At 36.8% G+C, this 23,724-nt stretch overlaps 1 protein-coding gene across 3 annotated transcripts; it reads right to left on the bottom strand.

The window, feature by feature from the left end:
- Positions 1-50: 50 nt before the first annotated feature.
- Positions 51-17,649, bottom strand: RNPC3 (RNA binding region (RNP1, RRM) containing 3). Of its 3 annotated transcripts, XR_009959086.1 has the most exons (16): positions 17,392-17,649; positions 16,904-16,951; positions 15,654-15,772; positions 14,453-14,533; positions 13,591-13,702; positions 13,069-13,137; positions 11,412-11,557; positions 10,032-10,157; positions 9,007-9,143; positions 7,962-8,123; positions 7,682-7,776; positions 7,541-7,599; positions 6,859-6,991; positions 5,696-5,768; positions 2,071-2,146; positions 51-296 (listed from the first exon to the last, which is right to left on the bottom strand). XR_009959086.1 is itself a non-coding variant. In XM_062581362.1 (15 exons), the coding sequence occupies exons 1-14, from the start codon at positions 17,647-17,649 to the stop codon at positions 5,709-5,711; spliced, it is 1,605 nt and encodes a 534-aa protein (XP_062437346.1). In that variant the 3' UTR covers positions 1,951-2,146; positions 5,696-5,708. The 3 variants fall into 3 exon arrangements, 2 of the variants coding, with proteins under 2 accessions (XP_062437346.1, XP_062437347.1); XM_062581362.1 differs by lacking the exon at positions 51-296 and having other exon boundaries at positions 1,951-2,146; XM_062581363.1 differs by lacking the exons at positions 51-296; positions 2,071-2,146 and adding an exon at positions 2,493-3,002.
- Positions 17,650-23,724: the final 6,075 nt, after the last annotated feature.

Here is a 23,724-nt window from a genome sequence, read left to right as displayed (position 1 = left end):
AAGATACAGACAGAAAACGCGGTAGCACAAGGAAGGGTTCCACCTCCTCAAAAGCAACGCAGGATTAACTAGCGCTTTCTACCTTATTGTTGCCACAGTGTTTGCGCTACACAAAGTAGCGAATGGAGCCTGTCCCCTCGCTGGAATAACATTTCTCTTTTCTGGAACTAATCAGCACTGCAACTACAATACATATTCGCCTGTATATAATAAGATCTCAGTCAAGAAGCTGTCACCTACCCAGGAGGAAAAGATTCAGGCAGTAGTCACAGGAATCCAGCTACCTATTTGCTGTTCTGTAACAGGAACAGAAGCAACAAACTACTACAGTAAAAAAGTATTTACAATGGCAAATGTTTTCTTGCATTAACTAGGAAGATACATTAAAGGAATAAACTAGGTCAGTTGAAAATTTCCTAAAAAACATTACAGAAAAGTGATTCTCAATTTGATGTTAGGCCGTCTCTTAGCTTTCAACTTTCAAAGATGTGAAAGGTATAACACACGTAAACTATGTAATACTTGGAAAATTTGCCGAGATATTTAGCAAGTTACTAATGTCATAAAGATAATTTAGTTAGTTTATTCATCTGAATAGAGACCACCTCCACTTTGCAAATAATGTTATTTATATCTTCTCAAAAACCAAAATTTCTTTTCATAGGGTGAAGTCCCTAAATTTCAAAGAGAATTCACCACCCATAAGGCTGGAAGTGGAAAGAGACCTTAGACCTTATATATTAAGCTCCTGCTGAAGACACTGAAGAAATCTGCCTTTTTGCTTGATTAAAAAAAAAAAATCTGCTTTGTGTCAATTTAAAGTTGTCACAGATCTGTTTGCAATTAAAAGCATATTAGAACAACCTTCTGACTCTGGCTTTCAAAGAAAATTCTGACTAGTCGCACAAGGTCATATACAGGAAATCTATTCTTGAAATAGCAAAGATATAGCAAAGATCTTGCAACATGGGAAACTAGGAGTCAATTCATACTACAGGACTAGAGTAAGATTCTTGGTTATTACATTACCTACATGAATCAGTCATACGTGCAAAATTATAATGCTGTGAGTATATTCAAAAGTTTAATTAAATAAGAAATGTTCACATTTAAAGTTGGTGTGTCTATATGCCAGTAACTGCTGAAACAGATTGTGAAGTAAGCCTGTATTTGCTACTTCCATGTGATCTGGAAAGCAGCCCCATATGACTTCTTAAAAAAGTAGTAACTTCATCTGAAATATTGAAAAGTGAAACATGTTCCAAAAAGAAGAAAAAATAGTGTAAATGAGTACATAAAAAAGAAGGCGGTTTAAGGGAGCAGAAGCTTGCATCTGCCTTTTAAAAAAGAGGGTTCTCTCAACTGGATTGAGGACTTTTTTTTTTTTTTTAATAGATTATGGGGATTCGGGAGAATATTCTACTTGTTCTCTGATAATGCAACCCTGACAGACACATAGCTTAGCTTTATTTACATTCCTCACATTATTTATTAGGATTTTTTCCTTAACTTCTTTCTTAAACTTTTCTGGGCATTAAACTTTTCAGAAATTCTCACACAGTCAGGGGAAGTTTTCCTGACCTACTCAGAAATAAAAACAGGGCAGCTAATTATGCAGCAGAGTTCCTTCAACGCCATTCCAGTCTACCATTTCTGTTTGGTTTCCATGGCAAGAAAAGAGATTTACAGTAAAATCAGATTATTCTCAGATTTTTCTCATCTTTTTACCCTGAAACTCTAACAGTTGAACATTATACTCAAGGTAGAAAGAATTCACTCTGATACCAACAAATATATACTCTGAATCACCTCAAACATGTTGTTCGATTAACTGCAATTGTATTATTTAACTTTTCAAAAAACAAAGGTGCATTCCTCCCTCCCCCTCTCGCTCCCAAACCCAACAAAAAAATGCAAAATGAAGAGAAAGGAATAATTTATTAGAGATTTTACAAGCAAATTAACATACACTTGTCATATAAGTCCTGTGACTGTTTAAAGACAACTGGAATCTTTTAGATGAGCAAATTTATACTCTATCTTAAATAGTTAATGAATGCTACTACGCACAGTTCAAGAGTCCTGATGATCACTGTTTCTTCTCTCAGCTTGATAATACTTGAAAGAGATGGAACACAAAAGGAACCTGGAACATCATAAAGGCATGTTAAAAATATGAATGATCAGAAAATAAGGGTGTGTGCTTTCTTTTGACAGCTAAATTGGAAGATGCTTAATATTTAGAAAAGCATGGAACGTCTGAAAAAAATATATATAACAGGCTGTATCAAATTTATATTAAAATTATTTAAACAGAATAATGTAATACAAAATCCACAAAAAAATATATAAATCACTGGCAACTACACTACTGCAATGCAGAAAACAATCTAAAAAACAACAAAAAAGTAACAATGATTAATAATTCTATTCCAAATTCTATTACTTCACTTTGAGACACTTAGATTTTCTGTTCTCTATTCTAAAAAATAAGAAATGTTTAAAGTAAATCAAATACAAATTGTTTCTCATAGACCAGGACAACAGTAATCATTAAATGTTCTAAAATACAGCTCAACGCTGTAATAATTTAATAGACTGCTTTGCAATGTTTTTTAAACCAACAGATATTTTACAAAAGAAAAACAACAACAAATTCTCAGTGCAAGGTCAGCACAGTTCCACAATTAGACTGCAAATTAAAGAAGTTTACAGCCTTTGAGGAAGAATGTGGAGGCCACATTTTGAGACTAGGAAATTTCATTATGTCTATTCAAGCAACAGAGAAAACTTGTTAATTCTTTCCCCTGAAAAAGTGCCCTTTGTTTTTAAGATTACCAGATTAGTTCAAGCTCTAAAATGTGTAAACTCCTCCCCACACCTACTCTGAAAGAAAACTTAAGAGGTAGAGTGCTACGGGAAACATTGCACAAAAAAGGATACAACAAGAAAGGATACACTCTGCATGACAGTATTACTGCAGTATTTACGCAGGAATGTTTCTAAAGAAGAACAGCAGAATGTGGTTTAAATTTACTTTATTCTCAGTATTGCATTCACATAACTTTATACTACCTATCATAAGCAAAAATGTCTCATTTAATAAAATACAGTTTTGACCCCTTATCACATTTAATGAGGGCTGAGTCCACCACAACTAACTCCAAATTAAAAAGTAAGCATGTCTTTTGATAACTTGAACTATTAAGACAATACCAGAATTTTCCGTCTCATTTATTCTCCTTCAGTCTTCCACATTTTACAATCATGTTTCCATTCAATGCAGTCTGTCAGGTCATTTCCTCCCTACAAAGAAGCTGGTGACCTCTCAGCATCAGCTTCTTCTATATAATCCTTTCCCCAAAAGCTAGTACTTTAGCTACAGAAAAAATAATCATCTCAAATACCACCTTAAATGTTTGTTGGTCCATCAAGAAAAAGGTATTTCAGTCATTAAGGAGTAATGCAGTGTTTTCTTTCTTTTTTTTTTTTTTTTTTAAATAAAGCATACACATTATTTTCTATATAAAGGAGAAAATCATGTTTGCAATAGTGTTCACAAAATAAAAGCAGCTTCTTCCTGTTAAAAATAATCAAAATTCAACTTATGCAAATTTTGTCCTTTTTTTAAAAAACACTGAGATGCAGAACACAGATCAATTTTAAAGTCTTCCAAATATTTGCATAAATTCATTTATTTTTTAAACCTGAGACTCTGACACCATTCTTCCTTACAGACTATGATTTCTATCACAGAATTTTTCATCACAGATTAACATCTACCAGGATATTTTATCAGGAACAGAAAAAATATCCAGGTAGAAATAGGGTTCAGCTTCATCATTACTTGGCATGGGTAAGAAATGATATTTAATTAAAACTCATAGATCCCAGAATTCTGTATTAATCTAAGGAGCATTCTGTGATCTTTACATAAAAATGGTCAAAGTGAGGAAGAATTTTTGCCCTTGATATATTAAACTAGTGACAGCAAGCTATGTTATATAACCTTTTAGATGCATACATAAGTTTTGCATAAATATATCTGCTCATTCTAAAAATATACTTTGACTTGACCATCAACATGCTTAACCAAAACAATATCCAGTTGCTTCTGTTCATAATTTGAATATCATTTAAAACGTGTTTAGTGAAGTCAGAATCAGATTTAATATATTAAATTAGTTGGAAAGATATCTAAGGATCCTTGTGAGGATTTCCAATAGCTCAAATACTTCTGCCAGTCTTCTTCTTCCATTTAAATAAATTATAATACACTTTCTTAATTTTTTTTCTATCAAAGAATAATTTAGAAAAAGGACCAAAATCCCCTGTTCTCATTATACTACTTTAGTCAGCATTTGTTTCCTTCCAACAACCAAAACATAAGAATACCTACAAAAAATTGTCTTTAGTTTGATAAAATAAGATACTGATTTTGCAAAGCAGAAACTAATAACTCAAAATATGAACTGGTAAGACTATATAGCATCTCAGAAATGAGTCAAACATAGGGTCAAATGGAACCTGACCAAAAATTCACAGGCAACTGACAAAACCAGAAACCTGCAATTAAAGTAAACTTTGTTATTAATAGAAATATTACCCTGACAATAACAATACAGGAAGTCTCAAAACAGTTTTTCAAGTCAGAAATAGTCACTTATATCTGTAAGTTCAAGCTTCTGGGTTTTTCTCCAAAATAAATGATCAAAACATCCAGATAAACCCTGATGGAGTAAGTAGTATGTTTCAAAAGCTCTCAGCCTCACGTTTGAGCTCATTCAGTCAGGTGGAGAGATGCCCAGCTGAAATCTGTAGTCAGTTAAATGGCATTTTTAATTTGAGTTACCTGATCTATCAGTGGGTTAAGGTTGAGAACTAAGGACTTCTAAATCTATCAGTTATTTTATATGCTAGTTCAAGACTATTCACTACTCAAAATGTTTTGGGGTCATGAATATCCTCACACTTTAACTAGTGCTGATTTTGCTCAGGTTACTCTAGTGCAACTCAAATATTTCAAGTAAACCAGCAGTGAAGTAAAGCCATATATATGATGGGAAATAAAGTCAAACCACAATTGCTCTCTGCTAAAAGTTACTTTGTCAGCATTGTAGACAGATGTGCCAAAAATCAGCACCTGTGAGTTGCATCACAAAAAGAAAGTCTCAATTAACATAATATTAAGTAAAAATTTCTGTCACAGTACCCTTTCCTAAACCAAGTCAAGCTTGAAGGATGCTGCAACAGCATGAAGAGCTGATTTAAAGTTATCAAAGGTCCTTTACAAAGCTAATGAAAGCAAACTTTTAACTGGAAGCAGTTCTTCAGGGTCACATTACAACGTAGCAGGGGGAAAAGGTGTTGAAAACAACTCTTTTCAAAGCCAAAACCCCTGAAAGTTACTAAAAATTTAAATGGTCACATTCTTCAAAGTTATTTTTCCTAACTCCTCATTCCCTAGGTTAAAAATTAGAAAAACTGACAAACAACCACCCTATGACCTGAGGACTGGGGAAATATCAATCTTCAGAAGAAGCAACATTTTAAACTTCTACTGTCTACGTAACTTGCAGCCTGGTCTTCTGATAGAAGACATACACACTCGAACAGTTATTTAAAAAACAGTAATAAAAAAAAATCAGTCTATGTCTTTCTTTCTCTTTTTGTTTTTTAGATAGGGAATCCTTACCTTTTGCAGTGTTCTACTTTTTTCTCTTCCCTTCATTGGAATCCTGTTTTGGTCTAGCTGAACGAGCAAATTGCTGCGATTTTGTTAAGGACCAAAGGTGCCAGAGATAAGAAAGAGAAGTCAATCAAGAAGCAGAAAAGTAGTATTATTCTAGTAAAAGATAGATAGTTTAAAATGTTGACTCTCAGAAAAGTGAAGGACGTTCTACTATAGCATTAAATATGGTTACAGTTGTGCCTATTAGTCAAAGATTAGGACCTCACTGATGGGCAATTTAAAAATTTTTAAGAGAGTCTATTCAAGAGCATAGATTACTAAACAAATAAGGCAGATAAACCGGGAAAGGGAGATGCAAACAGAGTAACCGCAGCAGGATAAATGTTTGACATTTACAGACCTCCATCCCCTGTATGTTAATTTCACAGCTTCCGATATCTCAGAAAGCACACAGGAAAAGAATTTTTTTGAAGAAACAGAGGTCATGGGAACAAAAGTCCAAAGAAAACGAGAAAAAGCTAGGAAACAGTTAAGTGAAAAATAAGAAAGAAGAAGACAGGAAAAGACTTAAAGCATGCAAACAAAGGAAATCCAAACAAAAAGTATAAAAATCTCAACACGTTACACAGGCGCAGAAACAGACTGATAGTTACAGCTGGAGAAGTAGTCTGAATAAGGACTTGCTGACAGGAATACTTATTATAAGTATTTCTGAATTTTCATTCATATTAACGTAAGCACGTATCTTTTGAATGTAAATCCTTGACAAAAGGAGTTTGCATTTTGTGTTAAAAATATACTTCTGTTCCTAATTCTGTAAATACAGGTTTAAACAAGCTGAATAGCCTAGTTAATTTAAAGAGAGTAGTTATACAAGCTCTTTTATGTTTAGGATGTGTGCAGGATCAAACAGCTAATAATAGAATTGTCAATTTTATTAAGTCTTGAATAAAGCACATTAACCTTTCTTTTTCAGAAGGGGAAGTGCATCCATAAATTTTTCAATTATAATAAAATTAACAACAGCACACTGTGCTATACTGCCTGGTGTTCTTAAGATGTATCTTATCTTTCTATAGACTTCTAATAAAGTAGAACCCTACATGACAGGTTAGAGACTCACAAATGAATTAAAAAAGAATGTAAAATCTTTCAATAAAAGATACAACCACCATGGGTTTTTCAAATAACACATATCCATTTGCTTCTTTTAAAGCTTTAGCAGCTGCTTTTTCATTAGGTAGTCCAATGAAAGCTTGTCCCTTCATACGGCCTTCTTTCATCAAACGTATATCAAACCTAGAAACAAATATAAGAATAAGGAATTACTTGTGCTTTTTAACAGCACTTTCCTATTTTATAGTATAAATAATTCTCATGCTACAAGTTGAAGGAATAGTAGAAATAGAAGCGCCTACATTCAGGAATTATGTCATTGGAGACCACCAATATTTGCAGAGAAAAAAAAATTTAAGCTATTTAGTAAAAACTGACATTAGATGGCAGGATGGCAAGCTGATGTGTAACTACAACAAATACAACATATGCAAAATGATTAGATACACACAATGATCCACACTGTGTATATTTTGCATCGCTCACCAATAAATAGTTAATTCAGTAGCCAAAATATGAAGGCATAATATTTGGTCTTTGAACTCTGTTCAAAAAATAATTCTACTTTTGTACTTCTGATAAAGAAAGTTTTGCAGATGAGAAGCATCTTCCCCTTTAAAAGTGAAGTAGACAGAAAAAAAAAAAGATGACTAATCTTTAATCAAAGTTTTTACCACAGTTGTAGAAATTAATACAAAGCTTTAAATTTCACCAAGCATCAAAGCAGCTTACATATTCCGTTCCATTTCTGACTGAAAGTCAACATATCTTCCAAAAATGAACTTGAGATCCTGGAATTAAAGAGTGAGTATAAGTGTGAAGTTTTTTTAAAAAAATCTTTTTGGTAAATACTTAATTTGTTTGTTTACCTACCTTTTCTTGAACTTGTTTAGATAAATTCTTCACATATATCCTGCAATTTGGATCACCTGGCTCATAGTTTTTGAAAACAGAAAATTTTTCCATTTCTTGAACAAGACAGAAAGATAGACAATCTAAATGTTTCAACTCATTTAAAGATATCTTTACTTTTTATCACTATAAAACAAATAAGTAAATTTTATATATGTGATAAATTAAAAAGAAATACTTAAACTTATTTATTACAAAAAACAAAGAGCTATTAACAGACTATTTATTCTCAAAGTTATACCTTCTCTAGAAAGTCTGTTTTTTTCTAGTTCCCTTCTAGAAATAAATTCTGATGGTATTTCATCATTCTCCTCTTCTATTTCCATCTTATCATTTGAGGTAGGAGCTGGGAAAATCTTTCCAAATCCTGCATTATTGATTTCTTCTGTGGTTGCATAAAGATCTAAAATTTGAATACATTATATAAAGTGCTTTGTATGTTTATTTACAAGAGGATCAACTGCAAGACTAAGAAATATACACTTTTCAAAATTGGAAGCAGCATTTAAGTACAGTAGGCATTGTAAAGGAATCTGAATATACCCTTAAGAAATCTGTCTTCATCCCTGCCTCGATAAACACATCTCTATATGGCTCTACAAAAATCAACTTTAGTACATTTAAAAGCCATAGCACATGAAAGCTAAAATAAACTATCTTACTGCTGTTCAAAGCAATATATATTTCACCAATTTATTTAGTTTTTAATATTTTCATTCAAAGAAATTGTACATTACTGCAAAATACTCAGAAACAAAGGACTGGCCATAATGCTATAAGAAACCATCACACCTCATTGCTACTACTGCCTAATATTTATGCAGCAAAGTGATTATCAGTGCATTACAGAAAGGGAGCTAACAACCACTTGAAAGCTGTCCTCCAGGAGCTGCAAAAGGAGAATCTAAAGTTACTCTGATATTTTAATTACACTATGTAACACTGCAAATGAACTTGTAACACATTTGCTAAAAACAACCTAAAGTTTAAAATTATGTGCAATTCACAAAGCAGAGAGCTCATGGAGAGACCATTAAAATCCTCTATATCCCTTAGTGTATGAAAGCAGAGAGTTCTGTGCTTTCATAGGAAAAGCAACAAATGCAGACAAGATCAAAGTTGGTGTCCTTAAAAAAAAAACCTCTGACATACATTATTTATGAAATCGCCAGTACAAAAGAACAAATTAAATATATATACACACATGGCTTAAGTTTTAGCAGACTTTTGCATACCGAAATCACATGAAGTTAACATTAAATACATTTGAAGCACAAACTCCTCACCATTTTTTTCTTCTCTTTCTGAATTAATCTGAAGAACAGCTGGGATGTCAGTAGTAATATGAAACTCAATTTTTTTATGACCTATATGTTGAGGCTGTTCAAAGACATCTGAAGGTGACAGTGTAGGGTGCAAATTACTGTTTAAAACAACAACATGTTAATCCAACCTTAACAGATTCAGTCACTGACAAATACATAGTCAAATAAAAAACAAACATTTCTTCCAGTTAGATTTTACGCTGTTATTTACCAAACACGAGTTTTCTATTTCTTAATTGATTTCAGCTTTATTAGATCACATTTAAAACAATGTAAATACATTAGGTTTGCCTGGCAGCAAGCACAAACAAGAAATGCATACCACATCACAAGCACTTAAGAAAAACTTTCCATGAGTAACTTAAATAAGCCAAAAATAACTGGTCTTGCTGCTGCTTTCATATATTTTTTGCATCAAATTGTATATTTGTACTATATCAAATCACCTAGAAGAAAAAAGAAAGCTATTTATAAAAATGTATTCCCAATTGATCATCACTAGATAGAAATACTATACTGGTATCTATTGTGCTGTTACAGCTGTTATACAGCTGTTTCAAAAACCAAAAAGATTTGAACTAAACCAATTTTTATTCTTCCTCTATCTCCATATTTTTAAAAGAACTAAGTCGAACAACAAATGGAGATTCCTAGTTTGTCAGGGCGATACTTTTTTTTTTTTTTTTATGAAAATGGGATTTTTATTAGTTTGACAGGAAAAAAAGAGAAAGCTATAGCATGAACTAGACACACTATAGATTAGGGCTATTAAGCAGACTTAAGGTCAAATTAGATGAAAATGTGGACCTTTAGAGCAATGGGTAAAAACCAATCACGTGGCTAAACAAAAACCAATCCTGCTACAAAAGGTACATATCAATGAAGGTTTGTATTAAAATAGCAAAAGCAAAACAAGCATCAGACAGCGAATGCTATTTAGTAAAAGGAACAATCTTCTGTGAAAGCACCATAGAAATAATACAAACCTGTGGGGAGTACACACAGGAGCATTCAGTAAGTCTTTAATTCTTTGTTTTTTTCTAACACCACGCCTCTTCGTGCTTATTGGTCTTTTAGGCTGAAGGGTTGCTAATTCCATCAACTTGGTCATTCTATTTTAGATGTAACAATTAAAACAATTAAAAGAAAGAACCAAAGTGAATTTACAGTTTGAGAATGTTCACTTGTAAATATAACCTTTCTCTCTCTCTTAAAAACTTTGAAATATAACTTTTCAGAATATTATTTATGTATTAAGCTGCATTAATACTTAAACTACACTAACAATAATTAGATCACATATCAATTTGATACACATAGAGCAAAGAAGCATTATGTAAGGAATTCAGTGATGTCTTTTCTTTCAGTAACTAGGTACCTAATCAGGACATTGAAGCTATAAAAATGTTAAGAAGCCCCAGACTGAATCAAGCATTTATACTACTTTCACTCTGCAGGAAATTTTCCCAAGTTTTCATAGAATCACAGAATGCGTAAGGTTGGAAGGGACCTTTGCAGATCATCTAGTCCAAACTCCCTGCTCAGAAGGGTCACCTAGAGCATGGTAGACAGGGTTGCATCCAGGCAGCCACTGAACATCTCCTGAGAAGGAGATTCCACAACCTCTCTGGGCAACCTGGTCCAGGGCTCCATCACTCTCACAGTGAAGAAATTCCCCCTCACGGTCAGACGGAACTGTCCTGTGCTTCAATTTCTGCCCATTGCCTCTTGTCCTGTCACATGGGACAACTGAAAGGTTTTTCCAATAGAATGCATTTTTCTGAATACAGCATAGAGATTGTCCTATTTACTTTTTTTTCAGATTAAATATCAGATGCAAAAAAATATTTCCTTATCTAGTACCAGTTTAAGGCTGAGAAACTGGCTATAATGTAATTCAGAACACGTAGTATCCCAAAACTGTTGGCAAATCCTCAGTAGACACAATCTCCCATTCTTACTATTTCACACTATACAGTGATGTAGAAATAACATTTTAGAAGTCAGCATACACATATCACTCAGCTTGAAAGTCACAGGCTAACTACTCAAGTAAAGCTGTGGAAAGCCAAATTCAATTCAGAAAACAAGCTAATTGTTACTTCTACTACTATGGCTTCGTTCTGAGTTTTTGTTCTTTTTGCAAACTAATGGTAATTTTTGTGCCATGTGGCCATTTTCCTCCTCTTACTGAGGTCCAAAACAGTATTGTGTTCGTACATTTTTAAGCCACTCTGAAGCTTCTTTAAGACTTTGGAGAGACTATCTAGAAATGTCAAGAGATTCCACTATTGGCAAAACTAGAAGCCGTAAGAATTAAAATACCACCTTAACAACAACAGCTTGCAAATAACAAAAATACGCACCTCTCTTTTTCCTCACTATCACTTTCATATTCTGATTCTTCTCCACTAGATACTGGCTCTTCTTCCTCTTCAGGCAAAGGCGGTTCTTCTGGAGGCAGAGGTGGGATTGGGGGTGGTGGCACAGGCACTGGTAAATACTCTTCATACTAGTTATAAGGAGGAAAAGAAAGTCATTTTTTAAGACTACTGCATATCTTGCATAATAAAAACAGTGAAAGTTAGAAAGTTAGAAGACAAAGCAGCAGCTTTTCATAACATGTTCATAGGGATGTATATGCTGCACTGATAAATTGCTAATAGAACTTTCTACTTTTCTTAAAAAAGTATTTGTTGCTTTCTGAAGCATTACAGGGAATGTTTTTACTCTTTTAATTTAAGGAGCTAAATCTAAAAATAGTAGCAACTTGTTTTTTTTATTTTCATATTCATTTCCTGAGAGAAGTAGGGTGAAGACACATGGAAGGAACCTAAAGCTCTCAAAACATCTCAGTTTCTACACTGAACCTTCTGTCACCTATCAAAATTATACCATTTCTAGCTCTGTAAAAAAAGTGAGGAGTTTCTTTTAGAATACCAAAAACAAATATTGTAAGAAATTCTGTATCTACAAAATAGCCTCCAACCCTACTATCATACCAACAATCTACAATTACTATACATAACAGCTACTTGTATGTACCATTAATTCCATAAAGGACCAACGTCTTTAGGCACTCACAATGATCTATCTCCTGTAAAAAAACTGCTTTAGGATCTTTAAGGACTAGCTTCTCATCTTACTACTCATTTCTGTATGAACATTACATTCACAGTGTTTAACCTAACCCAATAACAGGTAAAGAACAAACCAATTCCCAGAAAATCAGTGTGAATTCATTAATTTGAATAACCTATTTTATAGCTTTCTTTACCAGCTACTTCACAAACCTTTGTCATTAGAAGCAGGTGTTCTGTTACAGCAATCACAAAGAGTAATGAAGCATAGATTTCCTATATCCATTTCCCTCATTCAATTCCAGCAACAGTGATAGCTACAGTATGTCCTTTCTTGCTTTATTTTTCCCTTGCAATCAGTTAAACTACTCTCTCAGGGGAGAACTGAGACCAGGGAGCTGGTATTTCAGGATCCCTTCAGACTGTTACAGAAAGCTCCTCCAAAACCTCTGCCAGTTCTCCCTTACACCTGCTCCCTTCAAAAAAAAAATGGACTATGAGATGGAGCAAATTAAATCCAAAATCTCTGTGTAATCTCATTAACAGTCTGAATCTTATTACAACTCCCAATAAACACACAGATCAAAGAACTTCATACATCTCCGCAAGGCAACAGGCTAGTAATATTCTATCATATCTTCTGTATGATGCTGTAATAAATGCTTCTATAACTTCTCCTTTTTATACACAACACTTTGAAATACCCAGTTCTACTGGATGACAGGTCTACTGTCAGAGGGGGGTATTTCTTTGTTTTAAATACAACTAAAAAGATTTCTTTAGAAGATTAACATGCACATAAATAAAAATCAGCAGTATCTGCTATCTTCTGAACATTTCTTCAACTTTTACAGTTTTGAACTTAGATCTCCTATTGTGCTGTTTACATTTTAAATTGTGACTATATAGTTCAACTACTGTAAAAAAGATTTTTAAAAGTTACCATGGGAGGGCGAGCAGTAATTGGTCCAAAAGGTGGAGGAAGATTCATTTTATTCATAAGATGAAGTACCTGAAATGATTCAAGGTAAGTATTACTTTCTTTAGAAAAGGATAAGTTACTTGCCAACTATCATGGCTAATAACTTTTGGCAAGTGTAAATCAACATACTTTTAAAGAAGACACAACATTTAAACCAATGTGAAAGCCTATGTCTATAAGCCAACTGTAATAGTAAAAACAAGTGACATCTGAATAAGGCTAAGCAAAAAGTACAAAAAAAGGTCTTCTCAAAATACCCAAGTCAAAACCAATTACGGAGATCTTTTCCTGTCAAGTCTTTAGCAACAGTTACTTTTAGTCAATGGAGTCTTATCTCAACATAGTAAATATTAACACTGGTTGGCACTATTACAGGAAAGCTAACTTAATTATCCACAGAAATAATTTGTGTCATAGTAAATATTAAAAATGAGAAAGGAAACACTTATTTTCATACTTCCCTTTTTTTACGCTTTTACTTACCTGTACATAGAATTTGGGCACGCTTGCCAAGGCATTTGCTATATTTGCTAGAATTGTACTTGAAGGTGGTGGATACAAATATTTGAGGCAAGAATTGATGGGAAAGGTGAGGCTGAGGAAGAAGATTAAAGACAAGGAATCTTAGCTCCACTGTCATAAAATAACTGGCAACAATTAATGAGTATTAGAGGTTTAACAATTCGTTACATCTGAACTATCACTGAAATACCACATTTCCTCTAGAACAGTAATGAGTACCATTTCAGCTGACCGGGCTACACAGGTTTTATCTTCTACATTAGGGGGCAATCAGTCACTTATACATGACAGACTTATTGGGCTTAGCAAAATGAAAGTACTGACATATGTGGGATGCCTACAGCACACAGGAAAACAATCCACATGTCACAAAGTACAGCATAGCCATGCTGCAGACACACCATAAACCCAACACTTTCACAAAATGCTGGATTTATACTATACGCCCCAAAATAAATTTATTCTTCACATATGCAACGATGCAAACAGGGAAACAAGGAAGAAGAAGCCTCCTGAAAAAGCAAGAGTAATCTGCTGTTAAGACTCAGGTTATCTACCCAGCCCTCAAACTCTTCCTGAAAAAACAAAAATTTATACTAGAAGGCTATTACACAGTCCACAGCTTTATGCCTCAAAGCACCCTTCACTACTTAACTGTAGGGTCTAAACTTGAACTATGAATTTCACTTATATGACAATTCCTACACTTACGCATGCAGAACAGCAACATACCATAGAACAAAAGTACTATATTCTCTCTTGTTCATTTGTTTTGAAATAAAGTAGCAGAATTGAATTTCTACGCAAGAAAAGAAATACTGACCCATGGTTGGGAGCAATTCCATTGTCTATTTTAAGACAGCTTGATTCTTTCTTTTCTTCCTCTTTCACTGGCTCCTCTGAGCTGAAAGACAATACAATATTAGTTAGAACAGGGCAAAATTTAAATGGCTCACATAATGTATGAAATTATTTCACTTTATACGTTCAAATTTAAAAAAAATAAATTGTTTGTAACAATTTTTGCTAATGACAATATAACTCATAGTAGACTTTTAAGGTCAGTGTAAAAAAACATTTATGCAGCTTTAAGTGTCTCCCTTTACTTAAACACTTTTCACATAAATTACTTGCAGGAATAGCAGCAAAATTATTTCATGTTACTCACTATTCAGACACTGTATTTATTCCACTCTTTCTGAATAGGTACAAATCAAGTTTTTAAGATCTCCGTAGTTCATTTAAGCAAAATTGCATATCCTTTAATCACATTCTTTCAGGGTTACCTATGTAATATATAACAATAACTATGCAATTTATTTTTTAATGAGGTATTTGACAGAAATCTGAAATCCAAACTATCAGAGTCAAATATTAGCATGTGAAAAAAATAATACTATGAAAACTTAAATCTTGAAAAGAGGTTTCATTAAATATTAAAAATATGTATGATATTTTTAAATATATATGTAACAAAGAGAGGCCCATACAGTTGTGTGTTTTTTCTGCTCGTGCTCATTCAAGACAGATACATGCAAACCAGCTCCAGCTTAGAAGCCAGTGGCTGCAGTAGTGTAGTTCTGTACAATCATGCTGTCAGATGGCAGTTCTGCATAGCTCTTGACTAGATACGTAAAAGACAGAAAAGCACCACATTCATTGTTTAATAGCAGAAGAAAATCACAACCCTGACACTGAAAAGTCAGAGGCTCTTTAAACATAGGGAACCTGCATAACCTACGCAGACTGGAGCCTTGCTCTGTGAATGAAAACAAACTGGACCATCTGCTGATTAAAGGTCTTAATATATGAAATAAAAATGGAAATTACTTCATGATGATATTGAATGAAATAACACTAATAGAAGGAATGTAGTCACTTATTTATAGATCTGAACCTGCCTGTTAACTGTTTAAAAGTATTATCTGGCTTATCCTTTGACTTAATTTACTTTAAAAGCATTATGAATAAGGAATTTCCTTTCCTTGACCACAAACACAGAAACTAAATTATCACCCACGTACCTTTTACTCTTCTCTGAGAGTGAAGGCTGGCTAAGTACCTGTATGCTATCTTGCTCCTTCGCAAATTCAACAACTAAAGTGTGACCTAAAAGTTTCAGCTGATGCAGTCTTGACAAGGCCTTCAAATAATCATAATGGAGAATGAAAAGAAAAAGAAGAAGGAAAACATGAGAATATATTTCAAAGAACAACTGTTTCTTCTTTGCTTCAAATAGGCTGCAGTCTCAACTGCTTTAAACTAATTCTGCGCCATTACAGAGGTAGTACTGCACAGTCCCTGCCTTTGCAGCTCTGCTCTTGGCAGCCTCGATCCTGACAAGAAGGAAAAAGATGGTATTACATAGCTAGAATATTTGCAAAGAATTATATCATCTGAACACAGTTGCAAGACCGCAACCTTAACCATGATCAGTATTTAATAGTCTAACAAATCTCCATGACTTCAAGTAACAAACCTCCTTCTCATGAAGTACAACATGCTGAAGTTTAACAATAATATTTGGGAACCTTAAAATCAAGATTCCTAAAATGTGGCACTAAGAAGGTCTGGCTTTCTGCAAGATGGAATGTCTAGCCTAGAAATCAGGATAGCTGCTGATGACTGACAAAACAACGTAAGTTCACCACCAGTCACCTCATATATTCATTACAGTTTCTTTGAATGCTACTCTACAGCATGGCCTAAAAAAACCCAGAGCATAAGAGTAGAATTCAGGACACAGATTTTTTACGAGTGATATTCAAAAATAGGAATTAATATTACCTTTCTTGCATGTGTAAATATTTCCCATTAACATGATACATTTTTTGTTCTTATTAACATCTGGCATGCAGGGCGGTCGTGAACTGTGTAAATCACTACATTTCAGTTTTATAGCACACATATGATTATGTAGGAGATGCATAAATTGTCTGCTGTATCAAACCAGTTTTTATACAAATAAGCACACACCCCCTTAGACAAGGCCTCGAGTAACCTCATCTAAGTTGGCATTGCTTTAAAAGACAGTTTAGATCAGATGACTTCCAGAAGTCCCATCCAACCTGTATTTTTAAGCCACTATATAAGCATTTGTTTTAATAAACCTGTCATGCACCCACTGAGATGGAACCATAATACTTTTCTGCACCTTTCCCTCTCCACCACCACCAACACTCTGTAGATGATGATGTGGAAAACATTTTAGGGCAGAATTGGCAATTCAGGAAAGTTCTCTGCCAAAACTTTTAATAATAAACTTGAAACAAACCTTTGCAGCTGCATTTTCACTGGGGAACGTAGCAAAAGCAGTATGTTTCTAGAAAACAAACAAAAAAAAACCTTTGTCATACTGAGCTCACAGAGAGAGAGCACACAAATAAATTACATGCAAATTATATCTGCAGAGTAATTTGTAAATTCAAATTTAGACGTTTAAAAATGTCCAGCTACTAGTCATCTAAATTCACACGTCAGACAACGGTGAGTGACTACGGACTGTTTCTCCTAGGAATTTAGCAGAAGAGCCACTTGCAATCAAAAATCAAGACAGGAAGTCGGTAGTTTAACGAATATGGGAAAAGTGTTTTTTTTTTTTTTTTTTTCCTCGTGAGCTAAAGCCATCTTAAACCGAAAGCAAGTAGACACCGATAAACACGATTAATCCTCCTAACTGCCCCCCTCCCGCCCCACACAGACACTGCCTAAGGGCTCTGCCCCTAAACGGCTGTAGCCAGGGGAGGGCCCGCCGCCCCTCACCAGCCGCCCGTGGTCTGACAGGACGCGAACGGCCACGGCGCCGAAGTGCTTCAGCAGATCCTCCTTCTCCGCCGCCGCCAGCTCGGCGGGCAGGTGCCGCACCAGCAGCGTCCGGCCGCGCCGACGCCCGACGCCGGGGTGCGGCGCGGGGCCGGGGCCGGGGTTGGGGCTGGGGTGCGGCGCGGGGCCGGGGCCGGGGCCGCCGGCCGCCGCCAGGGCGCCGCCGGCCCGCACCTCCTCGGAGCCGGGCGCCGCCATGGTCGCGCGCGGGGGCCGGCGCCAGCCAGCGCGCGGACCCGGAAGCGCGAGCGGCCCGCGCAGATCCCGCGAGGGCTGCGGAGAGCGGGAGCGGCCTCATCTGCCCCGACTCTCGCGAGACTGGCGGCGCGCGGCGCCGCGCTGCCGCCACCTAGCGGCTGGGCGGAGGAGGGCGGGTGGCGGGCGGCGCGCGTGGCGCGGCGCGGCGCCCCGGCGCTGAGGGCGCGGCTAGGCCGCAGGTTCGAGACCCGCCGCCCCAAGCAGCAGCGCTGCCGCCGTGCCGGGGGGTCAGCCAGTAGCCAAGAGGCAGAGAATGGACGCCGTGGGCCACATCTCTGCTGCGGCCGGTTCTGTAGCCCCACGCGCTGACAGGCCGCCAGAGCCGCAGCCTGAGCCGCCCTCTGTGGTGGGTGGGAGCTGCCCACCCCGGTGTCCATCCTGCTGTTGCTGGAGCTGCCATCACCATGATGGCCTGTGGACAAGTCACACCCTGCGCCGAGCTGCCCGAGGAGCTGCCCGAGGAGCTGCGCTTGAAGGCCCTGGGCCACCTGCAGCCGCCTTGCTGCCATCGCCAGCGCTGGCACGATGAGGTTGGCAGCTGCGGCGGCAGGCACCAGCCTCAGCGTCCTGGCAGGCGCTGGGCTGGGCAGCGCTCGATGAGGCCTGAGCTAGCTGCCTTGGCGGGGACTGCCCCTGCTTACCTGGAATAAACTGCCTGTCTGATGCGTGGTGATACCTGGATGAGCTGGTTGGGCGTTTACCTCAGACAACGCTGTTCAGAAAGTCTTGTCTGCATGGCAGACATTTACCATAGTTTACCTCTGCTCCAGGAACTTACTGATTCTGGATGACATTATATAAAATCTACCATCATCAAATGTGAAATACTGTGCCAAAGGGAGATATAGACAATGACACTTGCCCTCTTTCATTCCCTTCCAGAGTATGTCTTAAGACTAAATTCAAATAAGTTGTTTTGCTTTCAAAACATCATTATCATTAGCCTTGAGCTGAAGAGATTGAGATCTTCAAAAGCCATCTTGACAGGGTCCTAGGCAGCAAGCTTTAGGTGACCTGCTTGAGCACGAGGGTTGGACTAGATCTCCAGAGGTCCCTTGCAACCTCAGCCATGATTCCTCCTATGCCTTGAGCTGAACAGCAAGGTATTGAGATCCTTCTGGCATAGACATATTGATATGCTGCATCAAGATAGCAGCTGGTTGAGTGTCTGGCCAAGGCAAGCAGCGAGGGTGAAGCACAGCCGTAATTGCAACCTGTAATAATGGGCATGAGAGAAGACTCTGGAGAGTGAGTGGTGAGTACAGAGGCAGCTGTCAGCCAGCTATTGCTGGAACCAGATAGCCTGATCCAGAGCTAGCCTTTCTTCTAAGGCCAGAGCTGTGATCTCAAAGGGGAAAGAAAACTCCAAAACTTGGCTGATGCAAGTCTCAGATCTCTTCTAATCAGCTGGTTGTTGGCAGGCAGAAGTACCACCTGCTTAGATCCCTATGACCATAGGCTCCGTATGTGACTGAGCTGTAGTGCCAGATGCCCCTGTGCAAAGTTGGAGGGACTTGGCCAGCCTAATGGACAGCAAGAGCACAGAGGGGGACTCAAGCTGTGGGACTGGTGCTTAGGATGCAGTGGAGCCAGGTGAGGAGAAGGAATGTTTTGTTGGCTGTGCAGTACACCTGGTGAACAGGGAATGATTGTTTATTATGAATTTCAAAAGAAAAAAATGGGCCTTCAGTCCATAAAATCTCCAAGTACACTTCTTTTCCATGAAGAGTCAATACCTGAAGTGTCTTGACCCATTTCATTTGGTGATTAAGGCTGAGGCTTTGGAAAAGATCTAGCCACAGTGGGTGGCCGCAGTGGTCTCTGAGTGGAGCAGATAAAAGTTCATCTGGATAGGATTAGGAAGGAGCTGGGAGAAAAGAGAGGGGAAACAAAGGATATTCCAGATGGGCTAAGAGGAAGTTTAACAATGATTTTTTTATAGAATCAATTGCTGTATTTTTGTTGGTGTGATTAGGATAAGCTGGCTAATATCTCCAGACTCAATCACAGGTGGAAGAATTGACACAGAATGCAAATGTGATAGTACACTATCTCTCTCTCTGGCACTAGCAGTACAGTGTTTTCTGAGGCTGCTAAAACCTTAAAAATAACACCAGCCTAGCAAGTTTAAAGCATGGCCCATGGCTGGTTTAAAGTCCAGAGGACTTTCTGTGAAATGCAGGTCAATGTGCAATTGTTGCAGATGGGAGTGTCAGGATTGCAAAAAGCACATCTGTGGTGGCTCTGCTGCTGCATCCTGTTTAAATTGGCCTGACTTTTAGTTCAAGCCTGTATAACAACACAGGAGAACATTTTATGCAGCAGGTCTGTCAGACCTGCAGGCAAAACAATCTTTCCAGTCTCCCTTGTAGCTCTCCACTGTGATCATTAATCTGCGCATCAGTCATCCAATAGTGAAATAACTGAATCATATAAATGACCCCAAATACTTTTTTTCCCTCAGAAATAAGAAACGCACTTCTCAGTTCCAATCAGGGTAGGCAAAGAAAATGTTTATTTTCCAGTGACATTGAACATTAAGGTGACATAAACAATTTCACTGGAAAAAAAATGTGGTATTTCATATGTGTTCACTGAACCTTTCCCTGTTACAGAAAAGGTCTATTTACTCTGATGGACAAGGCCCCTGAAGCTGAACATCTTTAGAGAAGAGATTTAATAGAAAATATTATGCAGACCAAAGGAATTAAAATGTGCATTTTTTTTCTTGCTAAAATGTAGAAACAGAAAACTTCATTTTTCCTTTCTCTTTTCCTCACCCCTGCATTCAAGATAGATGACTATTGTGCTACTTTTCTTCTTTCCAAGTTGTTAATTTTGTAGATACTTGAATAACGGTGTTCCTCGACACTAATGCATCATTTTTTCTGTTGCGATTCTAGGTTTTTAGGAGTATTTTGCTTATGCAGAGAAGGAAATGTCAATGCAAATATTTTAATAATACATCAGCATGAGTCATAGAATCACAGAGTAATTCAGGTTGGAAGCGATCTAGAAGGAGGTTTCTAGTCCAGCCTGCTACTCAAAGCAGGGTCAACACTGAATTCAGACCAGGTGGCTCAGGGCTTTATTCAGTCTGGTCCTGAACACCTCCAAGGATGAAGATTCCACAGCCTCCCTGGAAAAATTCTCCCAATGCTGAATTACCTCATAGCAATTTTTTGTTCCTTTAATCCTAATAATCCTGTATCTGTGTAAATTGATGTTAATTTCATAAAGACATAGAATTTCAGATTCCCAATTAACAGCTATTAAATTGGTAAGAAATTTTGAAGTTTGAAGATTAGGAAAACTGGCTCTCAAGAAGACCACAATGTTTTGCACACCATTCATTTCATTCATTCCCTCCATTAAGTTGTCTCTTAATGACCTCAAGCCAGCAGTAGCCAGAGACAGCTACTCTGAGTTGTCCAAAAAAATAAGTGTTACTCAGACTGTTACTTACTTTTGTTTATGAAGTCAGGAAAAGTCAGTGACCAGTAGAATACTTTAAATCGGTTTATTTAAATTAAAATAACTCAAGGATCTGCAAAAGTCACTAGAAATAGATGGATGAGTTAAATCTTGAAATTATTATAATCTTTCAAGGATATAAGTTAATAAGCTCCCAGTTTATCTGCAGCCTTAAACAGGAAAAGGTGGGCTTTACTACGAGAGCAGTCACCTTACTTAGAGTAATGAGATACACTAAGATGCTGTTAAATCTTCATGATATTAATAAAATCACAGCAGAAAGAGGCTAAATGTTGAAGAAAAGCTTCAGTGTGGAATTTTTGGAACTTGCTGTTATAATTTTAGGTTATATGTCTTTTTCATAAATGCCTCCAGGTATTTCACAGGTATTTGCTCTGTTATTTTTTGTAGAGGAAAAAAATGTTTCCATATTCCAATCAGCTAGACTCAGGCAAGCTCTGAGTGGGGAACACGTAGCTGTGTTAGCATGAAAATAAGCCCAAGGTAATATATCTTGTCTCACCTTGTCTGCAAAATACCAAATATGCATCTGACTAAAAGAATATCCAAGGTAGCCTATCCTAACATTTTGGAATCCTCTTGTATAGCTAGGACAGAAAGGACACCACAAGCAGAGTTTAAAATGACTCCAAACATTAGCTGAACAGTCCACAGAATATATAATGGGACCATGTTTTTTTACTAATTGAATTGCATATTAGAGTTGGCACTAAAGAAAGAGACTGTGTGTGTTGTATTTACTGGCTTTTCTGCTTTTGTTTCTGACTTTCACTAACACAAGGAAAACAATTTCAGATTGCAACAGTAGCAGCTCCAAATAACCTTAGTTCAAATCCGCTTTTCCCCAGGAAAAACAGTCAATGCTACTTTTAATGCAGCTTGAGAGGTTATCAAGAAAGGCTTTTTTAAAAAACATCTTTCTTCACTAAAGGGAATAGAAAATAACAGCCTTTCACAGAATCACAGAATGGGTAAGGTTGGAAGGGACCTCTGGAGATCATCCAGTCCAAACTCCCTGCTCAGAAGGGTCACCTAGAGCATGGTAGACAGGGTTGCATCCAGGCAGCCACTGAACATCTCCTGAGAAGGAGACTCCACCACCTCTCTGGGCAACCTGGTCCAGTGCTCCGTCACTCTCACAGTGAAGAAATTTCTACACAGATTAACCTCCTGCTACTACTATCTATATGAAAACCATTTTGGTATAATTCAAAGATAAGCTAAAGCAAAACAAATTAGGCATAGCCACCTGGTAAGAAAAAAAAGCAGTTACAGCTAAACATGCTAAGACAAAGATCCAGACAGGTCAAGATAAATTCAGGCAAATCAAGTCTGACAAGCTTCAGTCCTGAGACTTTGTAAACTCAGTGAAGAGCCTGTGGCTCTTCAACAGCAATGGCAGTATAGTATTTACTGGACTATGGGGCAGTAGCCTATACTACTGCATTATTATTCCACTAAAAACCATTCTGTAAATCAAAAATATGAGAGAAGGAGGTGATATTACATGTCATTCAACTTAAGTTCCCCAAAAGATACTTTTTGCCAAATGCTTGTAAGCTAGACAAGGTTGGCAAAGTTTCTTTTGTTATCAGTGTATTTGGTTTAGTATTCTCAGAAAGAAATATTTTTAATTACAAGGGAAAATAAGAGATAAAACTGAAAGAATAGCTTTGAGACACAAATAACAGCTGCTAGGAAAATCTGATTTTCACAGTAGTAATCAGTAAGTTTCATTATTAACAGGAATAATGTACTGTAACAAACTAAACGTAGAAATGATAACGTTGCAGAAGGACCAAATACCACTGCTAACATAGCAGCTACTATTAGTAGCATTATGTATGTGTGTTACAGAAGCTTCAGGCATGGATAAGAGCCATATTCTGTTAGGGACTGTGTAAACATATATGTAGCTTCAAAGAGACTGCAAAATGGCTGCTGCGTGTCATTTCATGTGGCATCCTCCACGGTGGCAGATTTTAATTCCATTCAGAGTGTGAGTATAGTTGAAGAAAAAGTGAATAAAGAGTTCATGGTGTCTCCTCTATTCATGTGCTTTGTTAATTTTATTTCCCGTTTCTGAAAATGGAAAGAGAAAGAGCAAAAATTAAACTAAAAAAAGAAGCCTTAAAAAGTCAACTAACTGCTTTCCTCTGCTTTGCTCCCATGGAGTTCTCAATGTTTCCTGCCGTGTAAGTAGTCATTTACACCTCAGCCATTTACTTACTTTATGCTTTTATTTTTTTTCTGTCTTAAAGAGCTGAAGTACCTAAACAATAATTCATTTAGGATTCTGCTTTTAGTATTTGACCACTAGGTGATGCTCTGACTCTTAAGTGTATATGAAACTGTAGAGTGTTGAGGTTTTGTTGTGATTCTTTCATTTTCTAGAACTCTTTGGTGTTATTCTTCTTACATTAAATTGGTTTGAAAATTGGTATTACTTTTCCTATGTTTTCTTAGATGGTTTGTAGCTGCCACATTATATAGACTAGTTATATTCTATACAAATCCATA

The sequence above is a fragment of the Rhea pennata genome, chromosome 8 (genome assembly GCF_028389875.1).
Source record: "Rhea pennata isolate bPtePen1 chromosome 8, bPtePen1.pri, whole genome shotgun sequence".
Lineage (NCBI taxonomy): Eukaryota > Metazoa > Chordata > Aves > Rheiformes > Rheidae > Rhea > Rhea pennata.
The sequence above is the reverse complement of the archived record's forward strand: the minus strand, read 5'-3'. Positions and strand labels throughout refer to the sequence as shown.

What these genes read in the sequence shown, in the direction of transcription:
- RNPC3 (XM_062581362.1), bottom strand. Translation starts at nt 17,649, where the DNA reads ATGGCGGCGCCCGGCTCCGAGGAGGTGCGGGCCGGCGGCGCCCTGGCG. An exon ending in AGAAAGAGAAGAAAAAAATG is followed by an intron (nt 8,124 to 9,006) that starts GTGAGGAGTTTG and finishes TTCAAATTTTAG; the next exon opens with ATCTTTATGCAACCACAGAA. An exon ending in TTGAAAAACCCATGGTGGTT is followed by an intron (nt 5,769 to 6,858) that starts GTATCTTTTATT and finishes ACAAAATCGCAG; the next exon opens with CAATTTGCTCGTTCAGCTAG.